The sequence below is a fragment of the Mobula birostris genome, chromosome 9 (assembly GCF_030028105.1).
Source record: "Mobula birostris isolate sMobBir1 chromosome 9, sMobBir1.hap1, whole genome shotgun sequence".
NCBI classification, from domain to species: Eukaryota; Metazoa; Chordata; class Chondrichthyes; order Myliobatiformes; family Myliobatidae; genus Mobula; species Mobula birostris.
In genome coordinates, this window is record NC_092378.1 from 67,327,148 (window position 1) to 67,342,720 (window position 15,573).

The 15,573-nt window shown below is 41.5% G+C and overlaps 1 protein-coding gene across 6 annotated transcripts in view; it reads left to right on the forward strand.

The window, feature by feature from the left end:
• zdhhc17 (zinc finger DHHC-type palmitoyltransferase 17) overlaps positions 1 to 15,573 on the forward strand; it is a 135,722-nt gene that overhangs the window by 102,352 nt on the left and 17,797 nt on the right. For all 6 annotated transcript variants that reach the window (XM_072268215.1, XM_072268216.1, XM_072268218.1 and 3 more), the window contains exons 9-11: positions 5,348 to 5,490; positions 12,470 to 12,570; positions 14,798 to 14,922. In XM_072268215.1, coding sequence (XP_072124316.1) covers positions 5,348 to 5,490; positions 12,470 to 12,570; positions 14,798 to 14,922 — 369 coding nt within the window. The remainder of the gene's footprint in view (positions 1 to 5,347; positions 5,491 to 12,469; positions 12,571 to 14,797; positions 14,923 to 15,573) is intronic.

Sequence of the window (15,573 nt, forward strand, 5' to 3'; positions counted from 1 at the left end):
GCTTTACTAAAGTCCACATCTACTGTCTTGCCTTCATCAACTTTCCTTGTAACTTCCTCGAAAAACTCCCTAAGATTGGTTAGACATGACCTGTCGTGCTGACTATCCCTGATCAGTCCACGTCTGTCCAAGCACTCATATATCCGGTCCCTTAGAATACCTTCCAATATCTTTCCCGCTGTTGATGTCAGGCTTACCGCTCCATAATTTCCTGGTTTATTCTTAGAGCCTTTCTTAAAGAGTGGAACAACATTGGCTGTTCTCCAATCCTCTGGTACCTCTCCTGTTGCTAAGGATGTTTTAAATATCTCTGCTAGGGCCCTGGCAATTTCTGCACTTGCCTCTCTCAGGATCCGAGGGGCCACCTTTTCAGGCTCTGGGCAGTATTATCCACCCTAATTTCCCTCAAGACAGCAAACACCTCTTCTGTAATCTGTACAGGGTCATGACCTTACTACTGCTTTTGCTTCATTTCTATAGACACTGTGCCTGTCTCCTGATTAAACACAGATGCAAAAAAAATCCATTTAGGATCTCCCCCATCTCTTCTGCCTCCACTCATGGATTACCATTCCATTCTCCCAGAGGATCAGTTTTGTCCCTTGCAATCCTTTTGCTCTTAACATATCTATGGAATACCTTAGGCTTCTCCGTCACCTTGTCTGCCGTGACAACCGCATGCCTTCTGTTAGCCCTCTTGATTTCTTTCTTATGTGTTCCCTTGCATTTCTAATACTCCATAAGTACCTCATTTGTTCCTACCTGCCTATACCTGCTGTGCACCTTCTTATTTTCTTAACCAGGGCCTCAATATTTCTTGAACACTAAGGTTCCCTAAACCTGTTATCATTACCTTTTATTCTGACAGGTACATACAAGCTTTATACTCTTGTAATTTCACTTTTGAAGGCCTCCCACTTACCAAATACACTTGGCGGTAAACAGCCTGTCCCAATCCACACTTGTCAGATCCTTTCTGATACTATCAGAATTGGCCTTTGTACAATTTAGAATCTCAACCTGTGGATCAGATCTATCTTTTTTTGTATCTACTTTGAAACTAACACCATTATGATCACAAGAAGCAAGGTGTTCCACTGCAAAAACTTCTGTCACTGCCCTGTCTCATTCCCTGATAGTAGATCGAGCATTGTACATTCTCTCATTGGGACTTCTATGTACTGATGAGGGAAACTTTCCTGAATACATTTAACAAACTCTATCCCATCTAGACCTTTTACAGTTTGGGATTCCCAATCAATATGTGGAAAGTTAAAAACACCTACTATAATAACCTTATGTTTCCTGCAACAGTCTGAGATCTCTCTACAAATTTGTTCCTCTAAATCTTGAGGACTATTGGGTGGTTTATACTATAGCCCCATTAATATGGTCATACCTTTCTTACTCCTCAGTTCCACCCATAAGCCTCGCTAGACGAGTTCTCCAGTGTGTCCTGACTGAGCACTGTCATGACGTTTCCCCTGACGAGTAACGCCACCCCTCCCCCTTTAATCCTTCCTGCTCTGTCATCTGTAAAACATTGGAGCCCTGGAATACTGAGCTGCTATTCCTGCCCCTCCTGCAACCAAGTCTCACTAATGGCTACAATATCATAATTCCATATGTTGATCCGTGGCCTTTCTGACAGTACTTCTTACGCATCTCAGAACATTAGTCGCACCATGCTGAACCTTTTGATTCCTGACTATGTCTGAGGTCTTAACAATATGTCTTCACAACCTCTCCACTATCTATTCTGGCACTCTGGTTCCCATCCCCCTACAACTCTAGTTTAACCCCACTCCATCACATGTAGCACTAGCAAACTTCCCACTAAGATATTAGTCCCCCTCCAGTTCAAGTGCAAGTGGTCTCTTCTGTACAGGTCCCACCTTCCCTGGTAGAGAGCCCTATGATCCAAAAATCTAATGTCCTCCCTCCTACAACAATTCTTTAGCTACATGTTAAACAGTATGATCTTCCTACTTCTGACCTCACTCACACATATGGCACAAGTAGCAATTCTGAGATCACAACCCTGGAGGTCCTGTCCAGCGCAAAGTACCCTTGTGGCCATCCCACTCAACGACAGGACACCGTTGGGGTGAATGACTGAGCAGAGGAAAGTCACAGCGGTCAGGTGTCTGGCACTGATTCCGGCTCCATGACTCAGACGAGAAGGGGTGGGGGGGGGGTGCAAAGAGGTGAGCTGTGGTGATAATGGATTTGTTAGTTTGGGGAACAGAAAGGAGGTTCTGTATATCCCTGAACTCACTTTGCAGAACCTTGTCACTCATCCTACCTAGGTCATTGGTACCTACATGCACTACGACCTCTGGCTGCTCACCCTTTCGCTGAAGAATACTGAGGGCTCGAACCGAGCTATCCCAGACCCTGGCACCCAGAAAGCAACATACCATCCTGGAATCTCATTCTCTTCACCGGAACCACCTTTCTGCTCCCCAAAGTAACAAATCCCCTATCATCCCAGCTCGCCCCTTCTCCCCACTTCTCTTCTGAGTCACAGAGCCAGAGTCAGTGTCAAAGACCTGACCACCGTGACTTTCCTCTGCCGGATCATCCACCCAATACTAACCTGTTGTTGATGGGATGGCCACGGGGTTAGTCTGCACTGGCTGTTTAACCCCTTTTTCCTTCTTGACTGTCACTCAGTTTCCTTTGTTCTGCACTATGGGTGTAACTATAAACGTAACTTTGCTAGATCAAATAACGACAGCACAAAAAGATCGTTACTTTCCACCCGTTTATTTCTTTGAGGTCAGCCGGCGAGTGAACTTGGACCCGACATCAGGGAAGGAACCATTCTCATCTCCCCAGCGGTTCTACAAGTTCACTGCCCGATGTCAGAATTGTCAGAAGTTATAAGGCCACCGATACAAAAGAACAATCAGTTTGATAACCATTCCGGTCAAGTCAATGGACTATTGATACAGAGAACAATCAGTTTGATAACTATTCCGGCCAAGTCAGTGGACTATTGATACAAAAGTGCAATCAATTTGTTAGAGACTCCAGCCACCTTAATTAAAGAAAAGAATGTCCTACCTGGTTTACTGGAGCCACAACTTAATGACAAAGATAAGAACATCCGTCAGGTTTATGCTTTAATTAAGAGAGGAATATTCTGTCCAATTTCCATCAGGCACTGCCTTTTGTCAAAATCAAAAGGTGTGAAAAGCCCAGAGACATCTGATGTGGATCTGGGCAAACCCTAATTATCTTGCCCCAAAGAAGGCAGCTGTGAGACATCACTCAAATAAACTGCAGTCACAAGCATAGTCAGTACTGAATCCATTGTTTACAGGAATCTTGAGAATCTCCCTTTCCCTTAAACTTTATCATAACTACCTCTCTATATGTTGTATGCATCATCCTTTCAGCCTCCCGAATTGATCCAGAGTTCATTCAATTTCCAGCTGCAACTCCTTAAAGCGATAATGTTTTTATTGGCTCATACCAAAATTGTAAGGACATTTTCAACCTCTGGTTTAAATTCAATATCCTGAGAACACTTTACATCTCAGTGTGAATTCTTTCGGAGCGAGTCATGAGTTCTCTCATTCATTGTGTATAGCTGTGCTGAAAATAGGCAAAAAATTGGTTTTCTTAAATTTGGAACTCTTCTTAGAACATAGACCATCACAGAACAGGAAGAGGTGCACAACGAAGTGACTTGATAGAATATATAAGGTAAGAGTCAGAGTGGATAGCCAGGCTTTTATCCCAGTGTGGAAATGGCTATATGAGGGAGCATAATTTTAAGATGATTGGAGGAGAGCATAGGGGAGATGTTGTAGGTTTCTTACGGAGTGGAGGTAAAGGCAGATACATTCGGGACTTTTAAGAGACTCTTAGATAGGCACATGGATGAAAGAAAAATGGAGTATGTGGGAGGGAAGGGTTAGATTGATCTTGGAAGCCGTTGAAGGGTCGGCATAATTGTGGGCCAAAAGGCCTGTGCTGTTCTATGTTCTCCTAATGCCTAATTACACTCACTCTTTCTGCCTGTGCATGGTCCATATTCCTTCATGTACTGAATATTCATGTGTTCATCTGAGAACTTCTTTAATGCTACTTTCATTTCTGCCTCCACCACCACATTCCAGGCACCCACCACTCTCTGTGTAAAGAATGAAACCGCACATCTGCTTTGAACTTTTCCTTTCTCACCTTGAATATATGTCTCCTAATATGAGCCATTTTAACCATGGGGGAGAAAGATACTGGCTGTATCAACCTCTGTAGGGTCTCCCCTCAGCTTCCACTTGCTTCACATTTGGAGAGAAATTTTTCAATGTTTGGAGAGTTGTGCAATCAAGTTGAGTTTATTGTCATGTGCACAAATATGGTGAGGTACAGTTACAGAGGAAAACTTGCTCACGGTGGCATCACAGACACATTGGTACAGACAATGTACATTGTACATTAATTATACCAGACAGTGAAAAAGATTGCAAAGTAAGACATTAGTACAAAAACACAATTAGAAACCAGCCCACGGTAGTGCAAGAGGTGGTCCATAGTGTTCTGTTGCTAGGTAGCATTAGGATTATGCAGATTAGAGGGATAATAAACCAATGGTAGAGCAGACTCAATGGCCGAATGTCCTAATTCTGGTCCTATATCTTATGGTTTATTCAACAAACTGATAAGTCTAGAAAAGTAACTGTCTCTGAACCTGGGGCTTTTCTCCTTGGAGCGAAGGAGGATGAGAGGTGACTTGATAAGGGGCTACAAAATGATAAAAGGCATAGGTCGAGTGGACAGCCAGAGGCTTTTTCCCCAGGCCAGAAATGGCTAATATGGGGAGGCATAACTTTAAGTTGTTTGGAGGAAGGTATAGGGTGAATGTCAGAGGTAGGTTTTTTACACAGAGTAGTGTGTGTTAGAATGCCCTGCCACAAGTTGTACTAAGGACAGCTACATTAGGGACTTTTTAAGGGACTTTTAGGTAGGTACTCGGATGAAGGAAAAACAGGGCTAAGCGGGAGGGAAGGGTTGAGTGGTGGAGCAGACTCAATGGGCCGAATGGCCTGCTTCTGCTCCTAAGGTCTTATGGCTAGATTGATTTGGAGTCAGTTAAACAGTCAGCACTACATCGTGGGCTGAAGGGCCTGTACTGTGCTGTACTGTTCTGTGTTCTATGTTATGAACCTAGATGTGGGACTTCAGGCCTTTGGACCTCCTGCCTGACTGTAACAGTGAGAAGCTGGCATGGCCTGGTTAGTGGGAATCCTTGATGATAGATGCTTCTTTCTTGAGGCGTTGCTTCCTGTAGATGCTTTCAGTGGTGGAATTATAATTTGTTTCTTTTCTTTAATAGGAATTTCGACAGAAGGTGATGCTGGGGACTCCGTTTTTAGTGATTTGGTTGGTGGGATTCATAGCTGACCTTGATATTGACTCCTGGCTAATAAAGGGATTAATGTACGGTGGAGTCTGGGCACTGGTTCAGTTCCTTTCAAAGTAAGTGATTTACAGAAAACCTGGCTTCGTTGTGAGTTTCTTTATTCAGTCTGCCCCAGTTCCTTCCCATTTCTCAGCAAGTATAAATGATTTTGACCTCAGAATCAAAATTAGGTTTATTACCATGACATATGTCATGAAATTTGTTTAGTGGCTGCAGTGCAGTGCGATACATAAAATATGCTATAAATCACATTAAGAAATGTAAACTCAATGGTCACTGTATCTGCTAAAGTGGCCACTGAGTATATGTTCATGGTCTTCTGTTGCTGTAGCCCATCTACTTCAAGGTTCAGCTTCTTGTGCATTCAGAGATGCTCTGTTGCGCCTAACTATTGTAATGCTTGGTTACCTTCCTGTCGGCTTGAACCGGTCTGGCCATTCTCCTCCGACCTCTCTCATTAACAAGCCATTTTCACCCATAGAACTGCCACTCACTGGATTTTATTTTTGTTTTACACTCCATTCTCTGTAAACTTTAGAGAATGTTGTGCGTTAAAATCCCAGGATTTCAGCAGTTTCCGAGATACTCAAACCACACCATCTGGCACCAACGTTCATTCCACAGTCAAAGTCACTTATATCATATTTATTCCGTATTCAGATGTTTGGTTTGAATGACAACTGAACTTCTTGACTATGCATGCTTTTATGCATTGAGTTGCTGTCACATGATTGGCTGATTAGGTATTTGTATTAACAAGCAGGTGTACATAATAAAGTGGCCACTACGTGTATACAAGAACAATCTGTACGATATTATGACATTGAACGCTATACTCCTTCTCCTATTCCTTATGTTCCTTAAAGAGCAAGAGGCGGCTACTTATTGGTCAAGTCTGTTATGCCTCAAATCAAGGCTAGTTCGTATCTCAGGTCAAATCTTCTGCTTGTTCCCAGCATCTTCTGATGCTCATCTTCCCCAAAGATCTGTCAATATCTGTGTTTAATATACTCAGAAATTGCCCCCCTGAGGTAGATTCCAAACATAACCCAACCCTGGTGTAAGGAAGCTTCTTTTCACTCAGTCCAATGTAACTGATACTTTTTGATTTATAAACCCAGGCCCAAACTCCAGAGCCTGCAAGCAAAGCCTCTCAGCATTTACTTCACTGTTCCCCCTCAGAATTACTTTTGTCTCATCATCTCTGATGTAGACCATTCTTTTTCAAAGAATAAAAACAGATAATATTGGAATTGCTCAGCAGGTAAGTCAGCACCTGTGGAGAGAGAGGCAATGTTTTAAATTGATGGTATTGGATTCTGATGCTTTTGCAATCCAAAGGTTCGTGGTAAGTCAGGAATGAGGCATAAAACTTATTGCTTATGATCATTTTATCAATTGGTACAACAGCAAAGAAGAACAAGCATTGAGAGAACAAAGGAAAGAGCAAACAAACCTTGTGGCCGTCTCCTACTCCGACTAGAGATAACAAGATTTCAATGATAACGATTTCAATTATAACAAATAAACTATAAAGTAGCCAGATTCAAGTAGTGTGACACCTGCTATTGAAAATTATTAAGTTTCTAAAAGAAATACAGAAGCAACTGTACCATAATTACTAGAAATTTCACTGAACAGTTCCATGTTGTATAGGTGATTTTAAGTACAAGCAAGTAAAATTAAGCTACAAGAAAAATAACATTTCTACACCCCAATCCAATGATGGCCTTTCATCAGAACTGAAGAAAGATGGCAATTAATCATGTGATTGGGGAAGGGTAGAGAAAATAAAGAGTGTCTATAATAAGTTGAAAGTCAAGGGAGACTGGATTACACAAGTGGTGGTGGTGAAGGCTTCTGTCTATTGGAGATGTTGACAAATGAATAAAAAAGGAACAGGAGGAAAACAAACTAACATTGACCATAAAGTATAAGAGCAGAATTATGCCATTTGGCCCATTGGAGGTAGAACTGGAATACAAAACATCGCAAATTCTGAAAATCTGGAATAAAACAGCATACTGGAAATAGTAGTTCAGGGAACAACCATGGAGAGAGAAACTAAGTTAATGTTACACATGATTAATCTTAAATCAGAACTGGTCATAAAATGCAAAGGCACGATATCTGAAGTTGTTGAATTCAGTCTAATCTGCCTCATCAGAAGATGGGGTACTGTTCCTTGAATTTCTTTGGAGCCACGTAAGAACCAAGGACAGACGACAGAAAGAGCTGGATGGAGAATTAAACTGACAAGAAACGGCAGGCTCAGGGTCTGAATGAGGGTCTTCTGCAAAGCGGTCACTCAGTCTGCCTTTGGTTGCACCGTTGTACCACATTTGTAAGTGGTAGATACAGTGCAGTAAGTGAATGGCTACTTCATGTAAAGGGAGCTTTGGGTCTCTGAATGGTGTGAAAGGAAGATGTTAAAGTGTTGTAACTTTTGCCCCATTGCACTGTTCCAGTGAAGCCCAATGTAAAATGGTTTCTCACCTTCCATGTGGTCACATTGCAGCCTTTAGAGTTCAACAATCAATTCAATAATTTCAGAGCAAGCTCACTTCCTAATGGTATTAGAACTGGCCAGTTCCAATTTAAGATTAACCTGCAGTAATGTTAACTCTGTTTTTCTGTTTTCACAGATGCTGCCTGAACTGCTGAGTATTTTCAGCATTCTGTTTTATCTCAGATTTCCAGGATCTGCAAGGTTTTGCATCTCTCAATTCCAGCATTGTTATTTTCTCTCTCCTTCCTTTTTCAGTCATCTGTGTCCTGTTTAGATCTCCAAAAAGGTGAGCCTATGATTAACAGCACCTTTCTCAGCCAGCACCACTACTATATATATTTCAGTCTCTTTTCATCTCAAGGTACAAGTACTCTTTGTCCTCTCCCCTTCTCTGCAGCTTATACAAACGTTTCCCTTCTTAAGCTTTCTCAGTCCCAATGAGAGTTTATTAACCTGAACCATTAACACTGTTGCCTTGCCTGAGTCGATGTAGTAGTAGTATTAACACTGTTTCTCTCCCCACAGATGCTGCCTGACCTTCTAACCACTTCCAGCAACTTTTTTTTAAATTTTAGATTTCTGGCACCTACAGTTTTTTTCCCCATTGTTATTCAATCCTTTCTCATTTGACATCTCCCTTCCCTTTACCCCCTTCCTCACAGTGATAGTGTACTGCACTCATTCTGAGGTCATATAGCACAATTTTTTTGGGTAATGATTTGTAAATTCCTTAGAGAAAATATTGGTTACCTGAACTGCTGCAACACAGAGGTACACTGTATATCCTCATGACCAAATCAACTCATTAACAGCAATACACGCTGACACCCAGTCACATAACATGTAACAAGAATGGAGGCACTTGGTCCATAACGTCCTTGGCAGCCAAAAGAGATTTTGAGAATCCCATTCCCCAGCCCTCAGTCCATTGCCTTGTGCGCTTGAACTTCTCAAGCCTTTAATTAAATACTTTTTAACTTGAAGAATATTCCTTCTTTCTTCATTGTTTTGGGTGATGAGTTCTGGCTCCCACTACTCATTAAAACCCTAGTAATCCTTCCAATTTATGTTCCTCAGCCCTAATGATTGTCCTCTTCAGGAAGGAGATAGGTTTTGCCTTTTTGCCTCACCTTGTAATTTTACATGTTTAAATCATTTTCTCATATCCTTTCCATAAGACTGTAAGATGTTTGAGAGGAATTAGGCTATTTTGCCCATCGAGTCTGCTCTGCCATTTCATCATGATTGATCCATTTCCTTCTCAGCCCCAGTCTCCTGCCTTCTCCCCATGCCCTGACTAATCAGAAGTCTGTTAACCTCTGCTTAAATATATCCAATGACTTGGCCTCCACAGCTGCCTGTGGTCACAAATTCCACAGATTCACTGTTCACTGGCTAAAGAAATACTTCTTCATTTCTGTTCTAAATGGACATCCCTTTATTCTGAGGCTGTCCCCTCTGGTCTTAGACTCTCTTGCCATTGGAACATCTTCTCCACGTCCACTGTATAGAAGCCTTTCAACATTCGATAGGTTTCAGTGAGATCCCCCCACCCCCACATTCTTCTGAATTCCAGTGAGTACAGGCTCAGAGCCATCAAATGCTCCTCATATGATAAGCTTTTCAATCATTTTTGTTAACCTCCTTTGAACTCTCCAATATCAGCACATCTTTTCCTAGATAAGGGGCCCAAAATAGTTCACAATACTCCAAAAGTGAGGCATCACCAATGCTTTATGAAGTTTCAACATTACGTCCTTGCTTTTATATTCTAGTCCTCTTGAAATGGATGCTAACATCACATTTGCCTTCCTCACCACCTACTCAACCTGCAAATTAACATTTAGGGAATCCTGCATGAGGACTCCCAAGTCCCTTTGCACCTCAAATTTTTTAATATTCTCTCCATTTAGAAAATGCATGACCATACACTATATTCTATCTGCCACTTTGTCCATTCTTCTAATCTGTCTAAGTCCTTCTGAAACCTCTCTGCTTCCTCAACACCACCTGCCTCTCCACCTATCTTCATACCATCCGCACACTTCGCCACAAAGCTATCAATTCTGTCAATGAAAAAATGAGTGGTCCCAACGCAAACCCCTGTGGAACACAAGTAATCACTGGCAGCCAACCAGAAAAGGCTCCTCTTTATTCCCACTCTTTGCCTCCTGCAAATCAGCCTCTGCTTTATCCATGCTATTATCTTTCCTGTAATAATTGGCTTTTAATTTGTTTAGTAGCCTAATGTGTAGCACCTTGTCACAGGCCTTCTGAAAATACAAATACACAACATCCACTGATTCTTCTTTGTCTATCTTGCTTGTTATTTCTTCAAAGAATTCTAACAGATTTGTCTGGCAAGATATTCCCTTAAGGAAACCATACTGACTTTGGGCTGTTCTATCATGTGCCTCCAAGTACCCCAAAACCACATCCTTAACATCTTCCCAACCATTGAGGTCAGACAAACTGACCTATAATCTTCTTTCTTCTGTCTCTCTCCCTTCTTGAAGAGTGGAGTGACACTTGCAATTTTCCGTTCCTCTAGAACTTATGCTAAATTCTGTTGATTCTTGAAAGATCATTATTAATGCTTCCACCATCTCTTCAGCCACCTCTTTCAGAACCCTGGGATGTAGACTATCTGGTCCAGGTGATTTATCTACCTTCAGACCTTTCATTTTCCCAAGAATTTCTCCCTAGTAATGGCAACTTCACTAGCTTTTTCCCCACTGCCACTCTCAAACATCTGGCATATGGCTTGCATCTTCCAGTGAAGACTGATGCAAAATATTTATTCAATTTGTCTCCTGTTTCCTTGTCCCCCATTACTACCTCTCCAGCATAATTATCCATTGGTCTGATATGTACTTTTGCCTCTCTTTTACACTTACTATATCTAAAGAAACTTCTGGTATCCTTTTTAATATTATTGGCTAGTTTACCTTCATGTTCCATTTTTTTCTTCTTTATGACTTTTTCGTTACCTTCTGTTGGTTTTTAAAAGCTTCCCAATCCTTTAATTTTACACTAATTTTTGCTCATTATTTGTCTTCTCTTTGGCTCTTATGTTGGCTTTGACTTCTCTTATCAGCCACAGTTGCATCATCCTGCCTTTAAAATACTTCTTTAGGATGCATCTATCCCGTGCCTTCTGAATTGCTCCCAGAAACTCTAGCCCTTGTTATTCTGCCATCAACCCTGCTGGTGCTCCCTTCCAATCAATTTGGCCAACCCCTCTCTCATGCCTTTGTAATTCCCTTTACTCCACTGTAATCCTAATATATCTGACTTTAGTTTCTCCTTGTCAAATTGCAGTGTGAATTTGATCATATTATCATCACTTTCCCATAAGGGTTCTTTTACCTTAAGTTCTCTTTTCAATTCCGGTTCATTGCACAACATCCAGTCCAGAATAGCTGATCCCCTAGTGGGATCAACCATGAGCTGCTCTAAAAGGCCATCTCCTAGGCATTCTACAAATTCCCCCCCTTGGGATCCAGCACCACCTGATTTTCCCAATCTACCTGCATATTGAAATCCCCCATAACTATTGTAACATTGCCCTTCTGACATGAGTCCTTTTTACTACTGTTCGGTGGTCTATATATAACTCCCATCAGGGTCTTTTTACCTGTGCAGTTTCTGCATCTTCCCATCCTATGTCACCTCTTTCTACTGATTTGCTTTCCAAAGAGAATTTCTGAAAGTTTGGAAGTTTCAAAGTACACATGTATCACCATATACTACCTTGAGATTCATTTTCTTGAAGGTTTTCACAGTCAATACAAAGAAACACAATAGAATAATTGAAAAACCGCACACAAGACAGACAATCAATATGCAAAAGACTGCAGATACAAAAAAAAACAAAATAATATGAAATAAATAAGTAATAAATAACAAGAACTTAAGATGAAAAGTCACCCAACCCCTTTCTCAATTTGATATAACCCTTGCTGAATGTCACATGGCAAATGCAATATATGCTGTATAGATTTTCTCTGAAAGAGGGACCAAATTAAATTCCAAATTTTATGCAATGCATATGACTATAAACCCATAAGACACAGGGTATGGTTTCTTATGTAACTTATTCCTTAATAAGCTCATTCCAAAATATTTTTTATTAAAGACGACTTAAGGTATCACTTAAGCACCTTGCATACAGCAATGTAAACTGTGGTACCAAAATCTGTGGTTGGAGGCAGCTGTGAAAGCTTAAAGTGTGCAGTCCAGTAAAAGGAGGAGACTGGAGACTGCCCCAGAGTGAGTCATGAGGTCAATCCCTAGAAATTGTGCCACAATTCCTTTAGCTGCCTGGCCTAAGGTAATCTCACAGAGATGCCCAAAATGGGGAGTGAAAAATGGTAATATGGAGATACAATGCAAGAGTGATGCAAAGAGTTAAAAACAGCTAAACATGAATGTATTTTGCCTTTGCCATCAAACATGAAGCCCTGCTGATAACAGTGTAAAAGCAAGAATATCAGGGACTGTTTTGTCTGTGCCATCTCTTTCAGGTCCTTCTTTGATCACTCTATGCACAGTGCACTTCCTCTTGGGATCTATTTGGCAACCAAATTCTGGATGTATGCTACTTGGTTCTTCTGGCTATGGACTGATATCTTTTACGTTGCCTGATTATCTCCATGGGAGAGGGGATGTTGGTGGTGGAAGATAATTGCATAAATTTCAACTTCACAGTGCCAGCATTTATTATTCCTCCCCACTTATTCCCCTAAACTGAATGCTCCACTGGGCTATTTCAGGGGGAGGGTGGCAGAGGTGCAAGTAAGGATCAACAACTTTGGGTTTGGAGTTGCTGATAGGAGTTCAAAGTAAATGTCGTTATCAAGGTGTATATATGTCACCATATACAACCCTGGGATTCATTTTCTTGTGGGCAACTTCAACAAATCTATAGCAGATTAAATATATTAGGATCAATGAAAGACTGCACCAACTTGGGAGTTCAACCACTATGCAAAAGGCAACAAGCTGTGCAAATACAAAAAAAAACAATATTAATAAATTAAGCAATAAATATTGAGAATATTAGATGCAGAGTCCTTGAAAGCGAGTCCATTGGTTGTGGGAACACTTCAAAATTTGGGAGATGTGCTCAGTGTTTGGGAGGGCTTTACCCATGATGGGCTGGGCCATATCCACTACTTTTTATGGGGTTTTCTGCTCAAAAGCATTGGTGATACAGTCAGTCAGTATACTCTCCACTTCACATCTATGGAAGTTGCAGATGCCTTGCTGAATTTCTGCCAACTCTCAATGAAGCAGAGGCACTACCATGCTTTCTTCGTAATTACACTTACATACTTCAAAAAATAACACCGAGTTAAATCCAGGTAAGGGCTGTAGATTTTCTTCTCTGTAGGGCATGAGTGAACCAGGTAGTGATCTAATAGTTACATGGTTACAATGGCTAAATTTTTCTTTTAATTAATTTCGTCTTCTGGGTTACCATAGTCCAGTCTGATATCTTACCATAAGTTTAGTAATCCAGGCTGCTATTCCCTGGTCGAGTAACTTACTCTAGATGCCAGATGGGCTCATCAGCCAGGGTTGGCAACTCATCTTAGAGAAGAAAAACTCTGATCTCAAACCCCCACTGCCTTGTGGCTATACGCACTCATGGGAGTAAACCCTGAGGAAAAATCCGGAGCTGGAGTTCCTAAGGCAGTCCCACGTTGAGTTCAACGTTGACTGGCAACTCCTGCGATGCAGCTGGTGCCAATCTGTTTTGATCTCTGCCGTTCCTTTGGATTCATCAGCTGCTTGAGAGGGGAAGCCAGCTACATGGGCGACAGCTTGCTGTCTCCATATTGTACTGCCCTGGCTAGCATATCACGTAGACAGCTAGGATGCAACATCCATGGTCAGCCTCGATCAACAGATGCCTTAATGTTATCATTGCATTCTTCCTGCTAGCTTGTTGAGGTACAGTTATCCAGCAATTGGATTTGTGTCTATCCAATTGCAGAAGTGGTACAATTTCTGAGATTGAAGATTCAAGATTTATTGTCACTCTTCACTACATGAATGTAAAGGAGAGCAAGATAATTGTTAAACCGGATCCAATGCAACATAACAAAACACAATAAGCATAAAGAACAGAATAGAAAAAACAATAACAAAGCAGTTCTATAAAACACGATGTGCAAGTAACTGTTATATGCATAGGCTGATTGTATGTGCATAAAGTGGCGCTAGGTGATATGTCTGTCATTGTGGTCTGGGGTTTGGAGGAATGGGTTAATAAGTGGAGGTGTTGATCAACCTGACAGCTTGGGGGAGGTATCTGTTTTTGAGTCTAGTGAGTACTGGTGTGGATGCTACGTAGACTCCTTCCTGATAGGAGTTGGACAAACATTCCATGAGCAGGGTGGCTGGGATGCTCAGGATATTTCTGAGCTTTTTCCAGCATCTTTCTGTATGAATGTACTTGATGGCAGGTGGGCTTGTGCCGGTGATGTGTTGGCAGTTTTAACTACCCATTGCAGAGCCCTCTTGTCCACCGCAGTGCAGTTATCGTCCCACACAGTGATTCAGCCTGTTAGGATGCTTTCCACTGCTCATTTGTAGAAGGTCTTAAGTATTGGTATGGATAGACCAGCTCTCTTCAGCCTTCTCTGAAAGAAGAGGCCTTGGTGAACTTACCAACTGTCCTTATTTCCTTTTCTGTTGACATAGAGAGGAGAGTCTTTTGGACCATTCCATGCAGCAGAAGTAACAAGGAGGGTATTGTGCTCATGGGCATTATAGAACTACAGTAAAGCTATAAGTTGATGTGAAAATAATCCTTCCAGCCTTTTAATTCCTTAACACTAAAACACATCTTCCAGTTCTGTCAGTCCACCTCCCATTCCTTGTCAACAGTGTAGGGCTCTTCTATAACTTTGGTAAGTCTTGGAAGTCAGACCCCGGAGTAATTAAAGCCACTGAAGAGCAGAAGAAAAAGGTAAGACGGTGTCCAAGCTATGAATCTATACACCATGTAGACTCTGTCAGTCTACACTGGAGAATAGTAAATATGCCCCTTGAGTTGGCACTGATCAGAGTTGAAGGATGTCAAAGTCATGGATTTTCATTTGATGCAATTGTGGCCACCAAAGTTTTGTGTGTATTCTTGCCTTAGGTTTGGTAGTCCAGACTGCTATCCTCTGTCCCGTATGTCACTGCATCCTCCTATACTGGCATGTTGAGGTACAATTAACCAGCTCAGTAGCAGAATCAGGTTTAATAACACTGATATGTGTTGTGAAATTTATTGTTTTGTAGCAGTAGTACAGTGCAATACTTAAATTATAAATTACACTAAGAAATGTACGCATTTTGCACTAAAGAGAGCAAAAATAGTGAGTGTTGATGGGTTGGAATTGTCCGTTGAGAAATCTAAAAGAGGAGAGGAGGAAGCTATTCCTGAAACATTGTGTCATCAGGCTCCTCTACCCTCCTCCCTGTTGGTAGCAATGAGAAGAGGGCATGTCCTGAATGCTGGAGGTCTTTATTGATGGATGCCACCTTTTTGAGGCATTGTTTTTTAAAGATGTCCTTGATGCTGGGGAGGCTAGTGCCCATAATGAAGCTGGCTGAGTTTGCAACCCTCTGC